Below are 25,186 nucleotides of genomic sequence, written 5' to 3' on the forward strand. Positions count from 1 at the left end.
TTCACTTACAGGGCAGGATACCTGGGCTGGAGAGTTGACCTAGCATCTCTATCTATTAATCTATCTATTAACAATGAACAACGCCGTACGAATCGCCCTTACAGTCTTCACCGGATCAGTAATGCTTTCAAAAGAAAGACGGACAACCAAAGAGATATCTTGAGACAGACTGACATCTCGAAAAGGTTCTCGGGTGGCTGTGCTACATATAGATCGACAAAACATCTAACAACTTGGGCGACACCAGCCACATCTGCGGAAGTGATATATGGATATCAAGATTTCTAATTCAAAACTTTGCATCTCCTTCAATTCAAAACCAAACCATGTACCAATCAAAGAAAAAAGATACAAGTGCCATCGAATTGTTAGCAACCTTTTACTTCATTTTGCACAATCATCACTGAAATGTTGATGTTCCACCTGATCTCTCCATGTTCTGCACACACTTCTTCATTGATATGGATACCTAGGTACTGAGATGCAAGACCTATTGAAAGATGATTGCACGACCTATTCAACGATTGTCAGATCGCAATTGGCATTTAACCTTCCTTTGAGGACGAAAGGAGTAGGGTAAAGTTAGCCGCATGTACCGCCCATTCATGGAAACAAGATCCGGTTGCGATGATAATTGGATGAAGATATAACGTTCCCGTTTCCCTTGGATTCTACTGAACTGCAACCGACCCACCGAACAAGCAAAGTTAGCAAGTTTTTTGACATTTTTAAGTCCCGATAACTTTTCGGATTGGTTGATACGCATAGCATATTGTCGGAAATGTATCCATTCTTTCTCTGCTTCGTCTGATGTTTCCCGAAGAACGAAACCTTGGGAGAATTTCTTGTTCTTGATATACGATTTTGTGTCTAGTCAAACTCTATCACGTTCGTATCCACTGCGTAAGGTTACAAAGGAATTTTGTATTTCGTATGCTCTCTTCTCTTAGGAAAGGGCGTCAAAATTTCCCCAGAAAGCGAATCCACTAAAGAAAGAACACGACTTGGAGTGCGTAACTCAACCTCTTATTTATCGCCATCTACGACTTGCAAACAGTTTCTCGCTATGTTACTCCTGTAGGAATGTCGCCATTGTTTTATCAGAACCTTTCGTTGCGTTCCTTGTTTTGTGATCTTCAATCATACTTGCCCAAACAGAGTAACGAAACTACCCCACCATAACACAACAATAAAGTCTCGACTCTCCTTTCGACCAGAGCTGACTGCCCTGCCCTTCGATTGCTATACCTATCACTTTCGGCCTGGAAGTGAGGAAGGGCTTGGGATTAGGTGTTTGGCCAGAACTGTTGCCCGAGTAAGAGAGACATACAACTCAAGTAGGTGATAGTAAAACTTTGCAATGGAACATCTGCCGTCAATACTCAAAGGGCTCGGCATAACCTCCTCAGCAGATGGTGAATCAAAAGATTCAAAACAGTTTACTTCGGTAGCGGTGGACCCAATTTTAAGTCCTCTCGGGTCGCAAGATGATTTAAGCAGTATAGGAGTTCTCGAGTTACTCGAATCAGACGAAAGAGCGGTTTTTATACTTGACCTCGCGAATCCCGATGACACAACGCCGGTATATACGAATCCGCGATTGAAAGAATTACAAGTGCTAGGAAGCAAAGTTGGGGAATCTCTTGATTTGCGCGCGGCAACCAAGGATGAAAAGCACAGGGGATTTTTAGAATGGGCAGGAGGTGATTTCAGCGATGGAAAAATGCCTGTTACACTATATTGTGGAGTGAGATGGAGTGCGCAGACAATGAGAGATCGATGGAGGGTTATCGCTGGAGATGTAGGAGGAAGGATAGACGTTACCGGGGACAAACCTACCATTCAACGATCGCAAACTCTCTCGCCACAGAAAGCACGACGTATGTCAAAATCTGACGACGCATCTAGATCCTCACTCGAATCTCAATTAGAGGCATATCGGCTTCATCGGGAAGATACCATATCGATATTTCCACCAGCACAAGAACCAGTTACTTTGAAAGAGGTACTTGAAGTGGGAGATACTATACTTGGTCCGTTTGATATATTGGCGCCAGACACAATAGTAGAATTGTCGCCGCATGTACGATTCTTCCTCGATTTCGATTGGGCATCTACGGAGCTTGGCCCCATAGATTCTTGGCCGATTGAGCTACGAAGAATGTGCAATTTTCTCATGTCAGACCCAAGACCTGCGGCAATGTATTGGGGTCAATCCAGAGTTATGATGTACAATGAACCATATATATTAGTCACAGGACAGAAGCATCCAGGGATGATGGGGAAAACCTTCTCAGAGGCATGGGCTGAAGTTGAAGACGCATTTAGCGATTTATTCAACAAGGCGTATGAAACTGGTAAAGCTTCGACCATGGATGATGCAAGGTTCTTTATCGAAAGACATGGATACTTGGAGGAGACCTACTATTCATTATCGATTTTACCGTTCAGTTGCAACAGCTACGGTAGCCATCTTGCTTTGTAAGTTGGGATTTTAATTGTCCGTACGTTAGTTTGAGACAGGCACTAATTTGATGTGTAGTTACAATTCTGTATTTGACACTACTAGACAAGTAGTTGCAGATCGTAGAATGATATTTTTATTACGACTTGGGCAGTTCATTGCTTCATCTCGAGAACCCAAGGACTTTTGGCAGCAGCTTCTACGGGGGCTTGAACCAGATCATCCAGATTTACCGTTTGCTTTGCTGTACTCAGCCGGTAATGACGTTAACGAGACCCTTTCGGAATCTTCGGCTTTAAGCCACAGCTCCAACTGGGTACTGGAAGGCTCTGTTAGATTTCCTGGTGCAGGGAAGAATGTACCGAAACATATAAATTCTGAAAATCCCATGGAAGAATTTCTACCCAGTTTTAGCGACCTTGTCAAATCAGATTACCCTACGCTCTTACATCGAGAAGATGGCACTATTCCTTCATCTTTGACTACTGCTCTTCAGGGTACTCTTGCCTGGGATACAGTTGTTTTCTTACCAATTAGAGCTACCACAGAAAGCGTTCTCGGCTTTCTTATCATTGGACTCAATGCTCGACGAAAATACGATGATGACTATAGATTATTCATACAACTTCTCAGTCGACAACTCGCTACCTCAATGGCTGCGGCAGTACTTGTTGAAGATGAAATCCAACGTGGTCGAATGGCTGCCGAACATGCTTACCAAGATCGTAATCGACTCTCAAAGAAACTCGAAATTCAAGCTCATGAAGCCTCGGAGATTGAAAGTCGTTTTAGAAGAATGGCTGATCTAGCTCCTGTTGGGATGTTTCATATTGGCGTTGATGGCAAATTAGTTTATGCTAACGAACTTTATTATAACCTGACGGAGCATGACAGAGATACCAATACTAAGATGGGCTGGTACGAGATACTTATGAAGGAAGATTGGCCAATCATGGATGTGCAATGGAAAAAACTTATGGGTGGGGAACCTGTCTCCTTCGAAATCCGGCTACGAGCACTTTTCAAGGGGGCCGATAAAATCGGAGATGAAGAAATCGATGGTGCAATCTGGATAATAGCAGCTGCTTATCCTGAAAAGGCGCCGGATGGTACTGTCGTTGGAGTTTTGGGTTGCTTGACCGATATCAGTCGGCAGAAGTGGGCCGAAGATTTTCAGAAACGGAAAATGCTTGAAGCGATTGAGTTGAAGCGTCAACAGGAGAATTTTATTGACATGACATCACACGAAATGAGGAATCCATTATCAGCCATTATTCAATGTGCAGACATGATCGGAATTTCGGTCAAGGAATTTGATGGAGGAACTAATGATGTTATTCTTCCAAGAGAAGCGGTTCATGGATACGCAGACGCAGCTTCGACGATCATACTATGTGCTCAACATCAGAAAAGAATCATCGATGACATTCTCACGCTGAGCAAGTTGGATTCCGATTTATTATTCGTCACTCCTACCGAAGTACAGCCATTACCTATCATCAAAAATGCACTGAAGATATTTGATGGAGAATTGCAGAAGAGTGATGTCGCGCTTAGATTTCATGTATCACCTACATTCGAAGAACTCAATATTGACTGGATCAAATTGGATCCAAGTAGATTAGTCCAGGTCCTTATCAATCTTGTCACAAATGCGATTAAGTTCACACAAACTCAACCAAAACGGAATATTGCCATCACAGTGAGCGCAGCGCTCGAGCCTCCTAGCACACCAGGTCTTGTCTACCTTTCAAGAACTAATAGTCACAAAGACAACACGCCAGATGGTGAATGGGGAGATGGAGAGATTGTATATCTTCATATTGAAGTCCAAGATAGTGGCCGCGGTCTCGATGAAACGGAACGCAATCTTTTGTTTAAAAGATTTTCCCAGGCCTCACCACGAACACATGTTCAATATGGTGGATCCGGTCTCGGTCTCTTTATTTCTCGAGAACTTACAGAGCTTCAAGGTGGTCAGATAGGTGTCGCCTCAAAATCAGGGGTTGGAAGTACCTTTGCATTTTACATACAAACTCGTCGTTGTGATCCACCTGATGATAAAGATTCTTTTGTTCCTCAAATGGATGCTCAAGCGCAAAATAACATCATTACGAATAATTCTCTTGCTCGAGTTAAAGGACCTACTCGCCATCCTTTAAAAAGTCGTCGCTCTCAAAGTCCGGCTTCTTCAACACCAAAACATATTCTAATTGTAGAAGATAACATTGTCAATCAAAAAGTATATTTTCTCTCATACTTTTTGTTTCAGAACTTCAAGCTAATTATTCTTTAGGTCCTGAGTAAACAACTTCGTAGCGCAGGTTGTATTGTAAGCGTCGCAAACCATGGTCTAGAAGCCCTTGAATTTCTCGAAAAATCCACATTTTCAGCAACTCTACCAGAAGGCGTGTCAGGTGTTCCATGCAATATTTTATTAATGGATTTGGAAATGCCAATAATGGACGGTCTTACTTGTGTACGACAGATACGCAAATGGGAAAAGGAAGGAAAAGTTAGAGGGAGAGTACCGGTAATAGCTGTAACGGCTAATGCAAGGAGTGAGCAGATTGCTAGAGCGAAAGAGGCGGGTATGGATAGTGTTGTTACTAAACCTTTTAGGATAGGAGAGTTGGTACCAGAGATGGAGAGATGGTTGGTGAGGGGAGTAGTGTTGGATAGGTTGAAGGAAGGTGCAAGGGATGAGAGAGCTGGAGTAGAGAGGAGAGATAGTGCACCGATTTAGGGATGGGAAAGGGGAGAGGCAAATGATGCATAAAATGGGCGTTTGGATTCGCTAAATTGGATGGATAGAAACACTACCTAGGTATATAGAGATTTGGATGGGTTAGGTAGGTATGGTATGGTATGGTTTATTCACTGCGATATTATCACATATTTGCATGGGAGAGTCTATATGGTTAGGCGTCCTACGATGATTGTTTTAAGAAGGTCGGGATATAGGTAGGTAGCATACATAACATAGCATAGCGAGGGTGTTTAGCGATTTGGAATTGGAATTGGGAATTGGAACATGGAATTTGGAATTTGATATTTGTATGGTAGTTAGCATTTTGGCATTAGGAAGGAGTATACTGAATATTTCCTACTTGCCTTGGAAATTTTGATATTAAGGGGCTTGGTTAGTCATTAAGACCATTATACGATTTGATTTTTACTTCTATTGAATTGAGTTGAATCTAACTGAATTGATATCTTTCTTGTTATACGTATCTGTATCTGTATCAACTTATCTACCTATTAAGTACCAGCAGTGGTGTACCTCGTATTTAATGATTCATCCGTGAACTCAATAAATATACTCACTTCACTCACTCGTACGGAAATAATAATTCTGGCGGGATTTAAACTCATCAATCATCCACACCGGGGACCCAAGTGATCCAACCATCCATCCCATCCACTTGAGCCACACGCACGAGCCACTTAATTTTTTTGACCCAAAAAATAATTTCAACCCCACCGGATTCGCTCTTACCCCTCCAAAAAAAAAGGTTAGAAAGAAAAAATTGGAAGCACAAACAGTAAAAAACATCCGTTCACTCATCCATCCTCCTTTCCCTACCTACCTATCTACCTACCCAATCGTTCCCAATCGTATCTCCCCCTCCCCCCCCACCCAAAAAAAAATCAAAAAAAAAACATTTGATGAGAGTGGGATTCGAACCCACGCCTATTACTAGACCAGGAGATTGTAAACAATCGAATTTGTTAAGTGTTGGATACCTTAACCTGGCGCCTTAGACCAACTCGGCCATCTCACCGTGGTGTGTTGTACGGAATGTGTGTAAAGCGCTGGAAAATTGGGTTTATATTTGAAGGGTTGGGGTGGGGATGGGGGGGGTTAGATTTGGAGGGATGGGGGATGAGAGGGGATGGGGGATGAGAGGGGATGGGGGATGAGAGGGGATGGTGGATAGATAGTAGATAGTGAGTATAAAGAAAAAAGAAAAAAAAGAGGATTATCTATATTAGTTTAATATAATATCATTTACATATACTATATACTATTAAGAGTATAAATATTAAGAAATGAATTTTTTAGGAAAATATATATGTATATTATTTATTATTTATTATATATTCTAATACTCTATCTATAATCATTTATATTTTTTTTTTTTAGAATAATAAGACTGAGAATAATAAGAGTTAGAGGCTTAGAGGTTTAAAGGTATTTAGATTGAGTGAAAGTATTTGATAGGATTGTTTGAATTAGCTGAATTGAGTATATAATATATAGTTTAGATTTATAGAATATAGTTATTTGAATATAAGAGATAGAGTTCCTCGTAAAGTATGATTTATCTGAGTACAAGAACTACCGAAGGCACGTGAGTAGATCCGCAGGACCTACTTCGGACGACGACAACCCGCGCACAATTATAAATTGTAGAATTTTCATAGTTGAGAGGAATTAATGGAAAGTCTTTGTGCTACATTATACCTAGTTGATTCATTGCTAGTATCTACTCTAATACCATCTGTCTTCCCTCCTCCGGGTTTCCATCAACCTTCCCCCTTTCGGGTTTTTATCTGCCCTCCTCCTTTCAAATTCTTATTTGCCTTCTTAAATAAGCTTAGCTTATATTATACCTTCTGATTTTTTTACATTTATAATGAACTATATGAATAATTATTTGAAAGACGTTCCGAAATCTCAAAGTATATTTTATATTCAATCTATTTATCAATCTGAAAGTCTTATTCTCAAAATTTTGCAACACTTCAAGATTCATGTGCAGACCGTACATAGAATCAATCAGTCTTCGACCTTGATAATATAGAACCTGTCAATCTAGGTTGTCGTCTTCAAATTGCTTGCTTAGCTCTCGGGTTGCTCTAACGCCGCCCACAACGCGGCCACTAGTTGCTCACCCTTACATGCTTCCCGAGGTCTGCATAAATGTTCTCGTTGCTCTGATCTACCTCTATCTTTGGGTAAATAATCACGCCCCTAACTCGGAGGGTTTCTGCCTCCCCATAATGCCTTTTCCGAAGTATGAGGAAAGGTTTTTTGAAAAGTATTAAGTTAAGAGCGCTTTTGGGGGGAGGTAAATGTAAACCCCACTTTTCACTTGAAAATTCTTGGCACTTTCTTGATCGATTTTTTCTTAGTCAACAATTTCAAAAATCCCAAAAATCAAAGAAATCCGCCCTTTTGCCCTTTGGAAGAGGCTGGTGTTGTGTGCCAGCACGACGCACCCTGTCTGATACTGCTTTATGCACGGATCCTGACCTTACCAACAAGTTCACGAGATTTAGAGAGAATAGCACGAAGCAGCATGCGAGAGCATAGGTTTCATTGGGTGGTGGCCCTGATTATATTGGAGTTATTAGAGCTACGTTTGAACACCCTCTGCCGGAGGCTCTTCATAGATTTCAGATCCTAGTTGGACTCATGAGTCATTACCATTACTATCCTAAACATATAGCATGTGTTTGTTGTTCCTACAATTTCTCTTGCTCAGCAAGAAAAACGTCCTCCCTAAGCATAAATGTAACAGAATATTCCATTGATGGTGGAAGAAAGTTCTCCAATTGTCTTAGTTCCGCCATTGTATCCTAGGCCTAACGTCGTATCCAAGGTACCATTAGCCGACGGGGGTTCTACAACAGCAATTAGTCCCTATAATCAACCCACAAGTAGCGGGTCAGTCTTACCATTCTTGATAGTCAAAGTATCAGACACCTCCTTCGTTCTGACAGTCTGGTTCTGCGCAGCCCAAAGCGTCCACACGCGATCCACCTGAGCATGATGAAAGACGAAACTCGGGTCTTGAGCAGACACCCACAAATCATCCTGTAGACCACCCGTAGCAGTATGGCCATTGCTCTGGAGACCCGTGCTAGCTCCCATGTAGTTACTGAAGCTCTACAAATCTTCCGTCAACATGTTGGTTGTGACATTCTGGTAGCTGAGATCTCGTTGCAGAATGTAGTCACGGAAGTTGCGTGTCAGGCAGCGAGGGTTGTATGCGAAGCCGTCTGAGATGGGTGCACCGTGTGGACCGAGATGGGAGGAGAGGTTTACAAAGGGTCCGTCTGTGATACAGCCGCCGCCGGTCCCAGCTGCCCCAGAGACATTGACGATGACTGGGGTTGGGAGAATTATAAAATCCGTGTAGCCTTCAACGTAAGCCCCGCTAGAAGAGGTCAAAGTTATCAGTCAATAAAATTTTGCTTTTCATCGTGCTCAAGAGCTTTCAAGCAGGAACTTGACGTCGCGTAGAGATTGGGGCACTTACTTGCCACCAATAGAAGTGTCGGAACCATCAAAGAGAGGATGCGCGGCAATGGTGTCTGTAGAGGACCAATCCCAGTAAGGTTGAGTTCCGTTGTAGCCACACTCGTCCCGAAGAGCAGTCTCGTACGCCCAGGTGTAGTATCTGTGCCATGCCAGGAAGATGGACTATATCAAAATTAATTTTTGAAACGGATTTTCAAAGCGGAGAGACCTACAGTCTAGTGAATGTAGGCTGTCTGGTTGACATGCACAGCTCCAAAGTCGTCGTGGCGGCTTCGCACACCTGGGACAACAGACAGTGGTGTAATTGGAGGCAGTTTCGTCATGCACTGAACCGCTGCAATATACTCTTTCTTCTCTGTTGATGACAATGCCCCCCTTGAAGTTGTGAGCACATTTCATTAGGAGTACTATAGGTGGCCTACCATTCACGGCGAACAAGTACGTTCTCGGAGGTACAGGTCTCAGAAGGGTTGCCAACTCGAGATTGGAGTATTTCTAGCAAGTTTGCATTGGCGTTCTCAACGAGAGCGTCCAGAGTGGCATTGGTTGAAGCTTGAACCGTGGCGAAGAGGCCGAGAGCAACGGAGGAAAGAATGGTAGAAGGACGCATTATGAATCGATCACGATTAAGGATGATACTTCGAACAACAAATACTGAACAAGTGTGCTACTCAAAGAGAGACGTGAGAAATGCGAATGAGATTGTAACACAACATTGGGAGGAGGCACCTCATTTATGGGATTTGGTGATGCATAAGAGGGACTCAAATCTGAAAATTCGATTGAAGTTGTTCATGGGTTGAGAATGCCGACATTAGAATACTCCATAATGTCAGCAAATTTTTAGCGGTCTGAAGCATAACAAGATCCATTCTCAAGATAGCGCTACGGGGCGGCCCGCAGGGTATCTGTATATCATCCCTACGTGCTCGTAGATCTGACAGGCCGGAGACCATTCAACTGCCGAAGAAAACCCTATCTTCTTTCAGACTAAGATCAATATCTGGATTAATAATTATCAGATGCAAAAGGATAGGATTATCAGGAGTTCGGCAATCCTATAAGATTTGATTGACTGCTATTGGCAAATCACGGATATTCCTGATTAGCTTTAAAGATCCTGGTTTTTAGCTGACCAATTTTATGAATTAAGCTTCTCGGATGAGAAATAACCTTAAGCAACAGAAAATGAATTAAGCTTTTCGGATGAGAAGTACTCGTGCTGCCAGAAAGTATATGTCTCCGATGCTAGATGCACATGCCACACGATGGTAGACTACAAGAGGACTAACCTGATTTTCATAGCGCCGGAGTTGTATACTTTCTGCCTGTACAAGTATGTAACGTTAAATGATTAGCTAATACGCTAACCCCAAATTCTTTGAATTCTTACGATTTGACGAAGTTCTTTAAAAAAAGAGTCTAGGGTATCTGTAAGTCGGGTACCCTATTTTCTAACCACTCCTGTTTTGGGCTACTCTTCACTACCAAAAATCTCAAAAAATGACATTTTTAACTTTCTTATTTATGAATAGAATTTATTAAAAATTTGTATGTATATATATGATTCAGATTGTTTTAAATTTATTCAAAAAAAATTAGATTTTTATAATCTTTCTATATTGAAATCTAAAGCTTTAAAATACTGATTTTTTAATTTATATAAAAATTATATATAAATTTAAAACTTTAATGAAATCTTTAATAACTTTTATAAAATCTTAATAACTTTTTAATAATAATTATTAAATAAAACTATATATCTTTTTGAAAGTTTTGAGCTTAAATTTTATAAAAATTAAATTAAAAAAAAATATAGAGATATAATATATAGTAAGTTTAGAATAGTATAAATAATCTCTGTAATTTTGAGGGTATTTTTCTAAATATCTATTATAGAAAATTTTCTATTTTTTCTCAATCATTCAAAATAAATATATTATAAACTTATAGTAAAAAATCTTAGTTTATTTTTAGTAATTTTTATTATAAAGTTATTAAATATTTAATAAAAGATTTAAATTCATATATAATTCTTATATAAATTTAAAAATCGATCTTTTGAAGCTCTAGATTTCAATACAGAAAAATCCTAAAAATCTGAAATTTAAAATGTATCAAAAATAATCTGAATTATATATATATATGTCACGAGAGAATATGCCTATATAAACCCAATTAGCTTAATGCTATCGGTGATATCACTTTTAGCGTGATAATATAAATTTTAATAAATTCTATTTATAAATAAGAAAGTTAAAAATTACGTTTTTAATATAAAAAGATAGTTTAAAAGGAGAGTAATTAGAAAATAGAGTATTCTATTTATTCTTATAGGGCAACCCAACGACACATCAACGAGCTCATAACAACCATATCTACGGGTATCCCGAAATCATATTATACAATACATACCAGCGCGATCGCTGTAGCGCTCCGAGCTGCTTGGCTCGAGAATACTGTTGCAGCAGAATTAGAGAGGACCGGCAAGCCAGCCATTACCTATAAAGATAGCAAGCTCCCCGATTGATTTCGATAACCACTCCTTAACTATTATTCCGAAAAGAATACGGATTAACAACAAAAACACTAATCCTCTCTCAAGCTCACTCAAGAATAACCAGAACATTATTGAAACAATTATGAAAACAGTTATTTAGAAGAAAATCGATATATAATAGAAGTATACTACAGACAAGACTCTAATACTCACTAGCTTCAAGATAATCCTTATATAATTCACAATGCAATTTGTAGAACAGAATCTGAGTTAACTAATAAAAAAACTAATATACAAAGCATTAACAGCCATTACAAATAATACAAAAGAAACCTTCAACTCGAAGCTAGCAATAAAAAGCATAAAGCCAACTATACAAACATATACAGGGATACTTCAAATCCTCAAAACTATAACCACTATTCTTTTCAGCTCAATAATGAAAACAGAAGCTACAAACAAACCCAAACGGGTAATTAGTGGAGCATTAAGATTAGAATATATAAATAAAAAACTTTTCCTTCAATTCGATAAATAAATCAAAATGGAGTTGTTCTTATAAAGGATCAGATAGGTGTTAGTAAAGGTGGTTCTAGAGATTACTACTCTAAGGGCTAGAGCTATTACAGCAGTAATATCTACTTGAATTGGATAAACAATCATAGCTTCCCTAGAAGCCTGTATAATCCTTTTTGCGAATAAGCAACAGACTATAACAACTATTAAAGCTATAGATCTCGTGATTAGTAAGCTATGGTATATATATATAGCATTAGAGGTCCCGATAATTATTATCGATCTTTTGGGAATGCCCATAGAGATTGGGGAAAAACAAATGAGGGAAGAAATCTGATATCAAACAGAACTATGTTTAATACAGATAGCGAGATTCAAATTTGAAGTAGATGAGCAGAATCGAATTATTTGGATACTATTCTTTTAAAAGTAGTTATCTTATTATAATCTATTCAACGAGATTCGAATATTCCTAGCAAATAGAAGACAAGCTTTGGGAAGATATAACCTAGGGTATTAGTAATATTATAAAAACTGGAAATATAAAAAAGAAGTAATATATAGAAAGTATATATACCCACTATCTATTTATAAGCTAATTGAGAATTATAATTACTTAATACAATACACAGGATACTGCAGGCTCTTCCCAGCAGATTATAACAATTATCTTATTAAACCCCAGCAGGTAAACGGCAAGATAATATACCCAGATTGAAAATAGATTTAGATTATTTGATGAGTAGGGGAGATTAGTATTACTATTGTTTCAATACTAGTAGTAATAGTTCAAATACTGATAATAATGTAAAGAAAAAAAAGGAAATCTAGAATGAATACAGTCTCCTAATATAAAGATGGTAATAATTTGAAAAACGATATTAAAAGAGAATAAGTAAATAATATCTCGGGGAGCTTAACAAATAAAAAGCAAAATATATAAGATTAACATATCATCCATAATAGAGTAGTAAAGATTAATAAAAATCTCAATCTTGAAGTTCTGAGTAATCAAACTATGACTAGGGGATATAATATAATAATAGAAGATCTATATAAATAAATCAAAACTACTATCTATTACCTAAATAAATATACGGAAAAGCCTTATATTGTATATAACAATATTATAGTAAATATTTGAGAAAAAGATTAATGTAATATATATATAAAAGCCCTGGATATCCAATATATATATTCAAATATATAATGGATACTAATATCTATCCCCAATAACCTTCTAAGGGAAAGCGGGATATACAAGGAAAGGCAGGGATACCCACAAGTAATGATATATATTAAAACTGAAACTAAATTATAAGTACTATAATTAATAGAAAAGGAGTATAAAGATTATATATAACTTTCTATAAACGGAATTAAACTATTAAATTTATATAGAAAACCGAATATCTCAGGAGTCCTAGAGATAATTCTTGATCTAATATTAATTAGGAATATAATTATTAGAGGAGACTTTAATGCTTATTATACATTATTCAAATCAAATGTGAATATAGTGTATGGTAGTAATCGGCTTATGGAATAATTTAATGATAAAGATTCAAATTTATAAATATTCTGGGGCAAGCGATATACAAAGCAGGATATATAATCGATCTAGTCTTTTCCAATATTCTAGGAATATATACAAAAGTTAAAGCTGATATGCATTGCGGATCTGATTACAATATTCTCCTTACCATTATATAAAAAGCAAGCTCAGTATCGAGATCTTAATATATGTATTATATTAGGAAAAAAGATCTATTTCTATTTTAAAAAATAGTATCAGTTAATATAGTGGGAATCAAATGGGAGGTATAAATAGTAGTTATAAGTATAGCCCTGGATCGAGCTGTTGAAAATATACAGAAGGTATTACAATAAGCAATCAGAATAATAGGAAGACCGAATTGGAAGATAGGAAAATCGGCCTTCTGATAGATATCCGATTGTATGATTGCTCGAGATGTATATCTTTAGAGCTGTACAATTAATAGCAATTACTCTACAGAATATAGAGTATTCCTATTATGTATATAATAAGCCAAAAAAGGGTATTGGAGGAAATTCCTTAATAAAATAAAATCAGATTGAGATTTGTATAGAGTGATCGGATGGCATGATCTGAGCTCTATATACTATTCTCCATTGATTATAGTAGGCAAATACATTGTTATATTAAATAAAAAAAAGACCGAGCTACTATATTTGGAGATTCTATAGCACTTCAAAGCTACTAACAATCTCCCGGACTCTGGATATAATTAAAGTGGGGAAAAACTATTCTAAAGAAAGTCTATCTCTATAAAGGAAATGGAATGTAATATTATAAAGATCTCAAGTATATCCCTAAGGATAGATTAGATTACAGTGAGACTACTAAAGATTATCTGAATGGAAATAGGCTCAATTCTATATATCATTTTCAATAAGTATTTATAGCTCAATCACTTTCCTATAGTATAAAAGCAAGTAGAGGTAGTTATACTATCAAAAGTGGGGAAGATAGATTAAATATCCCCACGATTATAGTGGCCTATTGCTTTTCTCTTTTATATTGGAAAGGGCCTTAAAAGGATTATAGCAAGATATCTAGTATAAATAGCTTTAACACAAGAAATACTCAGTCCATAATACTACAATGCCCTTCCAAAACGATTGGCTATAGATTTAGTAGTGTTGTTTGTTTATGATACAGAAATAATACTCAATAAAGGTTATAAGATCATAATAATTATACTAAATATATAAGAAGCATTCAATACTCTACTTAAAAACAGATTCCTAAAACAAATAAGGGAATAGGGGTTCCTATAGAACCTAATCGCTCTAATCGACTCCTTCTTAACCCAAAGACAACTCAAAATTAGACTTAACAAAGCAATAACTGACTATAGTATAATGGAATACAATACCCCACAAGGCTCACCCCTCTCGCCAGTTCTGTACATACTTTATCTCACAAAGCTACTCCAGCAAAACCCTAAACTCCAATTCGGGTATACAGATGACATCTGTCTATACCGATTATCGATAAGCGTTCAACAAAACATTGCAATATTAGTAAGAAATGTGAAAAGCATATTCCGTTAGGAAGCTAGAAACAAAATAATCTTTATACCCAAAAAAATGGAAATAATCCATATAATATAATACAAGTATTTTATTAATCTGGTATACGAAATAAACTATGATTATATTATCTTTCCGATTGCACCAGGATCAGCTCTATGATAACTAGATATATAATTTGATCGCAAGTTTATATTCAAATAGTATATCGAAATGCAAATAGCCAAAAGCCGGAAATTGGTTTATTACATTCAAGAGCTAGCCTGGATTATAAACAGATCCTTAGCAATATCCTTACAGAAAGCAGTAATCATTTACTTATACCCAGTCCTATTCTATAGGATAGAGGTATGGTATGCAGAACAAACAAAAACCATTAAATAGCATTAAGATAGGATATTAGTAGTAATAAATGCTTGATTAGGAGAAGCGATTCTAGCTATCAATAAGATCCTATAAATAACAATCAGAAGAGTTCTTCTAGTCTGGTGAACAACCCCGAATATAATAATAATAAAGGACAGCACTCTTCTACTAGTAGAAGTAATATTAAAACAAATAAAATGGAGAGTAGCCTTCTGTGTTCAAACTATTAATTCAAAACACCTGTTTTATTACTGAGGGATAAAAGCCACCTACTCCTCTGGCAATAGGGAAGACCAATTGTAGCCAGCTAGAACAAAGGTTCAGGTAATCAGTTAGTGTTTTTCCCAAATCAAGGAGACGACTTTAGCAGGGTTTCATTATATATCAAAATATCAAACAAATCCCATTAGAGGTTTATGAAAGAGATAGCAACAGAGCAATTTCAGAAATGATGGAACAAGCGTATATACAATCAGATCACCATATTCTCTAATGGATCAGAATAGACCAATAAGGATGATAGACGAATAGGATATGGATATATTATATATAGAGAATAGACAATAATATACAAAGAAAACAATAGATTGCATTACAACTCTCATATATTCAATACAAAAGCGATCGGGGTATACCAAGGTTTTTCAAACAGCGATTAGAAATATCATTGGTATAAAACAAATGGAAATCTATATATACATCAATAGTATATCAATAATATAGAAAATGAAAAGCACAGCCTTTATTACATCACAATGAACTTTCTTCAAATACTATAAACTAATACAAATACACTTAATTCAAATCAATGATTACTAGATCATACAGAGATTGAAGAGAATGAATATGTAGATACACTTACTAACAAAAAAATAAGAAAATCAGTCTCAAAGCATACAAATCGATCTACAACAAGCAATATCCACTTTATAATAAAAACTACTATGGAATCGGCAGTACAAATATAATGGATTAAATAGATATTAACACTCTCCAAACAATACCAGAATAGGATTCAAAGAATACAAACAAATACCCTAAGAAACTAGAACTCTTATGAGTAATTCTTCATTACATACTAGCGATTTGCTTAGTATATAGCAATTTCGAAAATTATCACCAACAATTTAAATATAAAAAAGCAACAATCTATTACTTATACAAAGTATTCAAATCCCTTAAGTATATTGTGCATTACCATAAAGTCCTTGTGATCTATAAAACCTGGCTCCCAGATATCAAGCCAAATATTCACCCTGCAATCAAGCAGCTTAAGAACGACTACTGAAACAACTAATATATACACCAGCCAAATTCACTAAATTCATTATTATAACAGATTCTATAAAAGCATATACCCTAAAACACCATTAGAAGAATAGAAAGAAAGAAGGAAAGGGATCGATTGATCCAGGCAAATATAAGCAAGGAGTAGAAGGGGATAGATCTAGAAAAACTATGTGGAAGAAAATTGAAGCATATAGCATACCATATTGCAATAGAATGTATACAAAAGCTACCCTTACAGGATAAAGCAGTTTTCAAACAAATACTATATAGGAGATCGGAAAGCGCGCACGGAGGCGCTCAGAGGATCGGAGACAAAGGTGCAAGTGCACTAGCCATCGCTTGGGAGGCTACTGAGGGTATTGAGACCCCATCCCTAGGAAAGGGGGATCATGTAAACTAGAAGATCATCCCGCAGTTAGCCCAACCGTAATGCCCCCTGGGAGGCTCGCCTATACGGCCCGGTTGAAAATTACTAATAATAATAATAATAATAATTATAGGACAACCGTTCGGATACTAGCTATATTATAACAAATCATATTAAAGGAATCTTACAATACCATGATATTGTTAATATGCGGTCGTAAGCGATCTGTCACGTTGCCGAGCGTATTGGATCGCGATCCAATCGCTTTAACAATAATAACAATGACCATATTGATAACTAAAGTAAATAGAGATAACGATATATAGTCTATCTATAAAGCAATAACCAATCAATTTATAAGAAGAATGGAAAGCAACGAATAACTCTAAAGATTGTAAGCATAATCGATATATGTATTAAAACCCTGAACAAAATGAAATTGAGCTATACTAATATATTAAGGTTTGTATATATTAATGATATAATTAAGACTATAAGATAAGCCGGGTTTATACAGAAAATCTCTATATCAATTACAAAAGCAATCTCAAAGGGAATTGCTAAATCCTATACTAATATACTCAAGACTAAAGAAATATCTCAAATACCAAAGGGTGTTAAAACAAGTATGTTCAAAATAATGAAGACGATATAGAAGTGTGAACAATAAGAGCGAAATAGTTGCATAATCCTTATAAAGATAGAAAATAAGCAATAAATAATTGCCAATAATTCTTTCGAATTGTAATTAAAGATTATAAAAGCAGTTTCTAGATTAAGGCTTAAACTAATCCCCTTACTCTATTACAACAGGATGGAGTGGACTCTGGAATATAAGACGCTAGAGAAATACAAGAACCTCTTACAAAATGAAAATTATATATAATTAATCACCATATTTAATACAAATAATACTCAAGTTGCGGAGATCTGGTATAACTATATTATACCTCAAATCCCTTACAACATACTGGATATACTCACAACACTCCTAGACACAATTATCCGAAAAGAAATCAAGGTATAAACAGGAAAGGAATCAATATAATATAGAGTCTCTAAATACAGAGTGAATTTTTTTATAGAAAGAGCCAATTGAATTATTAATTTCAAGAAGATAATAAAACTATTCCGGCTATTTAATATCAGTAAATACTCAAAGCCCCTTGATAGATTGCAATGCCCTCAATCACAATAGCACTCCAATAGATGCTAGCTATACTGTAACCCGTATATATATTATCGCCCGGCTTATTGCTTTAGATATAGCGAACTGACTGCTAAATATACCGATGGAAAGATCTATAAGCAATACCAAAACGATACTCAATATACAGGATGCCTAGAACCCTTCCGATCTGTGTATAGCAACTGCCTTGTAATACTATGATTAGTCAATAGAAAACTGATTAGACTTATCTATTGATAAATGAAAGAAATCAGGATTGTTAGTTAAAGAGAGATTTAGAAAGTATATAAAGAAAAGGCACCTATTCCAATATCAGTCAAACAGCCTCAAGTGATTATCCCCAGACCCCCTGTATCGGGGGCCTGTATTACTACCTACGAGAACAAATAACAACTGATAAATCGATTATCCAAACAAGCCCGATCAGGAAAAAGCCCCTCCAACAATCCGATTTATACCCCAGGCTATAATCCTTTGCATTATACTAATAAAGGAGTAAACTACAATATAGCAGCTATAACTGAAAAAGCCTTCTTATCTCCCAACTCTGAAATAAATAAAAGGAGTAAATCAAACACTAACAAAATTACTACCATCTCTATATAAATCGTATAATCAATACAAACTCAATAAAGAAAAGAGAGTTTACAATCGTATAAGCAAATATAAAATGCGGATATTCCAATCATATTATTCTTTTATAGATTACTAGAAAAGCTGATATAGATATCATCTATATTCAAGAACCCCGATTATATAATAACTCAACAACCCAAAATCATACTGCATATAACTAATACTAGCCGATCGACATTTAGAGAGCAACTAATGATTCTAAGCATAGGCTACAAATAATCACCTATATACGAAAAAGAAGCAAATTAAAAATCAGATAAATAAGGCAAACCAGAAGCAGGAACCTACTTTGGATTAATGTTAATAGATACTCGATTCTCAATGTCTACCGCACCTTATTTGATCTGCTAATAATAGAATATATACTTGAATTAGAGATTGCTCTAGGGATTAGTATAATTATTGGAAATAACTTCAATACTAAGTATAATCTATAGGAACCCAAAATAGTAATTGTTAATCAAAATGATATGCTTGTATAATAAACTGCCGAATAGGGAATAGAGTATATTGGGACTCCTGATACCCCTATGTATACAAGGGGATATATTCTGAATCTAATCTTTCCAATCTGATTATTGTTATAATAATAATCGATAACAATCTGTACAACAGCTCCAATTATATTATTTAAGTTATTACCATCTTGAATAGAGAAATCTTTAAATATAAGCAAGTATATATTCGAATATACAATTCAGATCTACCCTGCCTAGCAGGTATAATAGCCAACCGCTTAGCGAACCTCCAGAATCCGGACCTCCGATTTATCTACAATATCAACAGATTGATTACTAGACTTATAAATATATTAAACGCCTCTATAATAACTATAAGACAAAAAGGCCGTAAATCCTATTAATTATTTCTATAATAGATCAATAAGTATAAGAAGATACACTGAATATATATACAAATCAGGAGAACTGGAATTACTAATAGAATAGTAATAGTTCAATAGAATTTACAAAGAATCGTACGAGCATTAAAACGAGTTTATTAAATTAAACACTTGAATAATATACAGAATAATTAGAAACTATATAAAATTATGAATTGACACAAACTAACCCCAGAAACAGACCTTAAGACTCCTTCTCTAATAATTGAAAACCAGGAGATCACTAATACTAGAAAAAAAGCCAAAGTACTCTTTACAACAATACTTAATCGCTTCAAAGTATTAGATAATCTATAATACAACCCTTTATAAGAATAGAGCTACTAAACAATCTTATTATAAAAAAGAATAATTATTACAAAGAAAATAGAAAAACATATAATAAGAGTCAGAAACATATTACCCAGAGTCGATTAGATAATTGTTCGCCTTCTTAAGGTATACTAGCCTAATACAAAGAATATAATATATGAGATTTTTATAACCTACCTCAGGCTCAATTACTACTCTAACAAATAGAAACTCACTGAAATAATTATATTATCCAAGATTAATAAGAAGGATAGAATATTCCCGAGATCGTAAAGGCCGATTACATTGATATTATATATTGGAAAAAAACTAAAAAGATATATCGCTAGTCAAATTATATAAATAATCATAAGATATAACATTATTAGCCCTTAACATTACAGAGCACTATCGAAAAGAGCCGGTATTGATCTTATAGCTGTCTTCACTCATAATACTAAACTTGCTTTAGCAGTTGGTAAAGTGATTATATTAATAATTTATTTATTTATTTATTTATTTATTTATATTAATTAACGTCTGTTTTGGATCTCCCTAAGGGTATTTAGATATGCTAAGATAAGGAACTATTTGAGCAGCGTAATCGTCGCAACCGAATTTAGCAATTTAACTTTAATGCCAGGGGCTATTCGCTTCTCTGCGGGTGCGATCCGCTTCTGTTTCCAGAAGGGAATGTCTAATCCGGGTTATTGTTGAAGCAGAACTTGGTTCCCAAATGGATAGACTTGTTGTAGACTTCGATCTTTATGGTAGAGGAGAAGAAGCGAGAATGGGTTGCTATTTATTTAGCCGAGCAGCAGGGCTTTTGTGTTATATATTGGGTTTGCGGTTTTTAGGGTGTAGTATATTCGAATAATCAATTGAGTGATGAGTTTATAAGGGATGAGCAGCAAGCTTTATTAAAAAGATTGTTGCTTTCTAAAAGTCCTTTAATAATTAGGACAGATCTGAGTATAGAACTCTGAGTCGGTGATCAGCTGAATAAACTTGTTAGATATGTGTAAGAATTTCTTGATATATATGATCGCCTGCTTATTAGATTACATTTCTATAAAGGCAAGGGGTTAATCTAAATACTTTAAATTATTTATAATACATTTAAAGAAGTGATATAGTTTCTTAGTATTGTTGTATAAGCAGTTCAGCTTATTGTTTTAATAACCAAATCGCTAATGGTAAGTGATGTAATCACTGTAATCTGTTTTTATAGCTATCAATCGATATAAAACTACTCTTGGTAGAGTTAGTTCCTTTAGCTCCTTTGTACTGTATCTAGAAAACCACTCTTTATAGCCAGCGGAGAGAAAAGAGTTCATCTCTTTCTATCAGGTAGATTCTGTGTATAGGCATTTCTAACGAACAATTGTTCGGATCCCACTAATTGTTAATAGCTTATCGATTGTTTGGTCTATAGGCCTAATTACATTTGTATTTGCTAAGCGATCTGCTTCCTTATTACCTTCAATCTCTATATATTCAGGTAATTACTTTATCCTAATATCGAGTTATTTCATTGCTTTGTAATATTTATGGAAGGCCTATTGTATTGTAGGTGGTGTGTTTTTGTGTATACCCTAAATAACCAATGTACTATCAATATATATCCAGATCCGGCTGTTCAAGGGATCTTCAAGTATAATGATTAGATGCTCCAATCCGTGCCATGCTTTTATTACTTCTGTATTGAATATATATAAGTCGCTTCGAATCTACTTAAATCCGGAGGCTATTTGAGTGCCATTATAATATATTGTATATCTGTAGTCAATACAATGTTTGCAATCAATAATTTGTTCTGATTTGTTAAAGAAGATCGTGTAGTCTTTGGGTAGGAATTGTTGTTATTACTTTTTGAAGGCTTGAGCTGTTTTTTTTTTAATTAATCTTTTTGTTGGATCCGTTCTATAGCCACTCGAAAAATGCAGACGGAGTAGCTTCGAGCATTACATCTCTGGAATGAAACAGCTAAGCCATTGGATTCTTGTAAGAGGCTCTCTTGCTGTGCCTGCTCCTTATCCGCGTTTTTGTATTACTAGCTTCAAACGATTTATTAGCAAATATTGATTGTCGATTGTTTTTAAACGAAATACAAATCGCAGCTTGGCATATTCTAGTGCAACTATTCTCGATAACAGGCCTGCTTTTTTGATAAAAGCTGTGATCGGTGTAGTCTTATATACTAGAATCGCTTTTCTTACAATAATATTGATCATTCTATTGATACAACAAAGATAATCTTTTATACCTATACTTATACTTGGATTGCTTTGGCCTAGGCTAGGCTTATGTTTACCAGTGTACCATACTTCCATACCGAATAGTGCTACTGGAAGAACGCAGGTGATCACTGCTTTTCTTAAAGAGGAAGCTGGCGGCCCATATATAGTGCAAGCAATCGATCTGATATGTAAGGCTACTTTTATAGCTTTCGCTATATGTGTTTTGATATGTTGTAAAAACGAAAGCCAGCGATCAAAGAAGATACCCAGCCATTTCAGAGTAGGCTAAGCGTTTCCACTTGTTGCAATCGGTACTGAAGTGATTATCAGATCTGGATTCATTATTAATGGTGGATTAGTGATATTATATTATCTAATAATATAAAGTAGTTCGAATTTCTCAGGAGCAAATAGGATTTTGTTCTTTTTACCCCATTTGATGATCTGCCGTATTTGTTGTTATAAGATCCTAGCATTTGTAGAGAAATGTTTGGAAAAGTGGTAGATCGTAATATCATTTGTATAGTCAAAACAGAATTTCGTATCTCAATTGAGGAGTTTAGCAAGATAGAGCATATAGAGTATAGGTGATAGTAGGGACCCCTAAGGGGTACTGCATACCACTAGATACTCCTCAGTTATAATGCCTTCGAGTCTCACTCTGACTTTTCTGTTTGTAAGGAATAAGTCTATCAGCTTGAGCAGCAAAGTTGGCCACCCTTGTTTGATTATTCGGCTTAAGAGTCAATGCTTCAAGAGAGTATCAAAAGCTCTCTGTACATTTATAGTAACAATCGAAACTACATTACCAGTTGCTAATACAAGCTCTGCATCGTGAGTGAAGGCAGCTGCTAGATCTGTCCCTGATCTTCTGAGGAGCGCTCCGCAGTGTTGTAAGCTGATTACTTTATATCTCAGAGCTGTCCAAGATATTTGGCTGGCTATATATCGTTCGAGACTCTTTCCGATACAGGAGATCAGAGCTATTGGTTGCCACGACCGCGGTGACATTTTGTCTTTTTTGTCTACCTTGGGAATTATTACTATCTCTACTAGCTTCCATTCTTCTGGGTAGTAGTTTAGAGCTAGGTATGATACAAATATCTCCCGGATCAGTGACTTGATGTTCGGCTAGTATACCTTAAGGAAACGTACAGTGGCTCGATCCACTCCTGGTGCAATATATGAGGTTCTTATGATGTGCTTTTCTACCTCTTCAGTCGAGATCATTCTTTTCCAGGGGAGGGTCCTCTTGTATATTTGATTACATAATAGATCATTTGGAAGATCATTGTTCACCTTGAATCGATTCAGAACCGCTATAAATAGAGCATCCGCTTTCTCTCTTGTATCACAAATCTCCCGCTTATCGATTATTAGGAAAGGGGATTTCATATTACTTTCAGGGGTCAACTTATACCATCCTATAATTCGATAGAGTTCTTTATCGTTCTTGACCCTATCTAAACATATAGCCCAATAGGATCTTTTAGCTTGTTACACTACTTTTTGTAAAAAGTGTATAGCATGAGTCTTTCTTTCTAAGTCCATTCCCCTCCGTACTTCTATATATACTCGATAAGCTTCTCTACACTCATCCGTCCATTATAGCAAGACTTTCCCTGCCTTTCGATCGATCTTGCCAACTATTCGGATCGATTTGTCTAGCGCTTTCGCCAGCTCATTAATATAGATCTCAATCTCGGTTGTGATCTGGATATCTACATTACTGAGGTAGGCTAGCTGATTGGCCATTAGTTCACCCAATCTTAGCAGATCCGTCTCCTTTATCTGGTAGTGATATTGATTCTACTTTGTTGTTCCGTAGTTTGCTAGATTGATAATCTAAGTAATATAATCAGATCTATAATAGAGTTCTTCCAGTATCTCTGTGTAAGCGAATAGTATATTGAAGAAGGTTAGGTTTAGTATATGCCTTCTTACATAAATGGGTATGCCTGAAGTACCTATAAACTCCATATCCTACTCATTTATCTATATTGCGAGCTGCGCCCCTTGATTGGCTATAATCACCCCTGGTTCTCACAGTTTATACTTTATATTAAAGTCCCCTCCTATAATTATATGCTCATTTGGGATTAAGTATGTAATATAATTAATAATATTCAAAATATACAGAGCTCTATAAACATTCAAGATCGAGTATCCATTAACTTGTATCCAGAATAGGTCTCTGTTTTCGAATCAATCTATTTACTTTACTTTCAAGTGCATACCTTTTTGTATATATATCATAACCCGAGGGCCTTGTTCGTTCTCCTCCAAGTCTCTCTGAAGGTTTCAGTTATCGATCGGCTGATATTGATTGTATGCATTGTGATTTTGTATAATTGAATTCCAGTATAGTCTTGGCTCCTGTAAACAGATCACATCCAGCTAAGCTTCAGCTGCTAGCTGTAATAATATAATATAATTCGTATATTCCCGGCCTACATTTACCTAAGCGATAGTGAGATCTTTGTTTCTCTAAATATACTCGTTGATTGTACTACTCATAGAAAGGATCTAGATACAATATCTACCATTATAGAGATCTCTACATCATTTATCTCCAAATCTATTGGAGTGAAGGCTTTTTCTGCTAAGGCTTCTATATTGAGATTCCACTAGCTTTGGCTACAAGCTAGATATATGTATAGCATGATTGATGTGATCAGCAGATTTGTATTAAGCTTGCACAGGTATTTGCTAAGATATTCATTCTTATATACTATAATCCTCGCTTCTAGAGTAACCAGGGTTTCTGTAATTGTTACTCTAGGAAGCAGAAGTGGTTTAGGGATGTAATCCGCTTTATCTGCATCTACTCTATACAACATCTCATAATCTTTTCTGCCAACAGCTCTGACTGCAGCCAGTTCCTTTGCGGTCAGAGCGATCCATCGTTTAGCATAGACCCTAGAAGCAGCTGGGCAGTTGGAATGGCCAGCGCAAAAGGGCCCATAACAATTAGCACATTGAACTACTCTAATACATTACTAATATACAAATACACCCTCATACTCAGTATTTAGTTTACCGCATATCAAATATCTTGAAGCTTTATTACAGATAAA

The 25,186-nt window shown here is 36.0% G+C and overlaps 2 protein-coding genes across 2 annotated transcripts; one reads left to right on the plus strand and one right to left on the minus strand.

The window, feature by feature from the left end:
- Positions 1-1,360: 1,360 nt before the first annotated feature.
- EAF02_011340 (uncharacterized protein) lies at positions 1,361-5,210 on the plus strand (the record flags this gene model as incomplete). The annotated part of the gene is made up of 3 exons (XM_038907387.1): positions 1,361-2,481; positions 2,543-4,706; positions 4,761-5,210. The coding sequence occupies 3 exons, from the start codon at positions 1,361-1,363 to the stop codon at positions 5,208-5,210; spliced, it is 3,735 nt and encodes a 1,244-aa protein (XP_038752867.1).
- A 2,763-nt stretch (positions 5,211-7,973) lies between these two features.
- On the minus strand, positions 7,974-9,345 carry EAF02_011341 (uncharacterized protein; the record flags this gene model as incomplete). The annotated part of the gene is made up of 6 exons (XM_038907388.1): positions 7,974-8,095; positions 8,150-8,360; positions 8,520-8,631; positions 8,734-8,897; positions 8,984-9,110; positions 9,158-9,345. The coding sequence occupies 6 exons, from the start codon at positions 9,343-9,345 to the stop codon at positions 7,974-7,976; spliced, it is 924 nt and encodes a 307-aa protein (XP_038752868.1).
- Between the last annotated feature and the right edge of the window lie 15,841 nt (positions 9,346-25,186).

Source organism: Botrytis sinoallii, assembly GCF_014898435.1.
Source record: "Botrytis sinoallii strain Bc 23 chromosome Unknown BSIN_031, whole genome shotgun sequence".
NCBI lineage: Eukaryota > Fungi > Ascomycota > Leotiomycetes > Helotiales > Sclerotiniaceae > Botrytis > Botrytis sinoallii.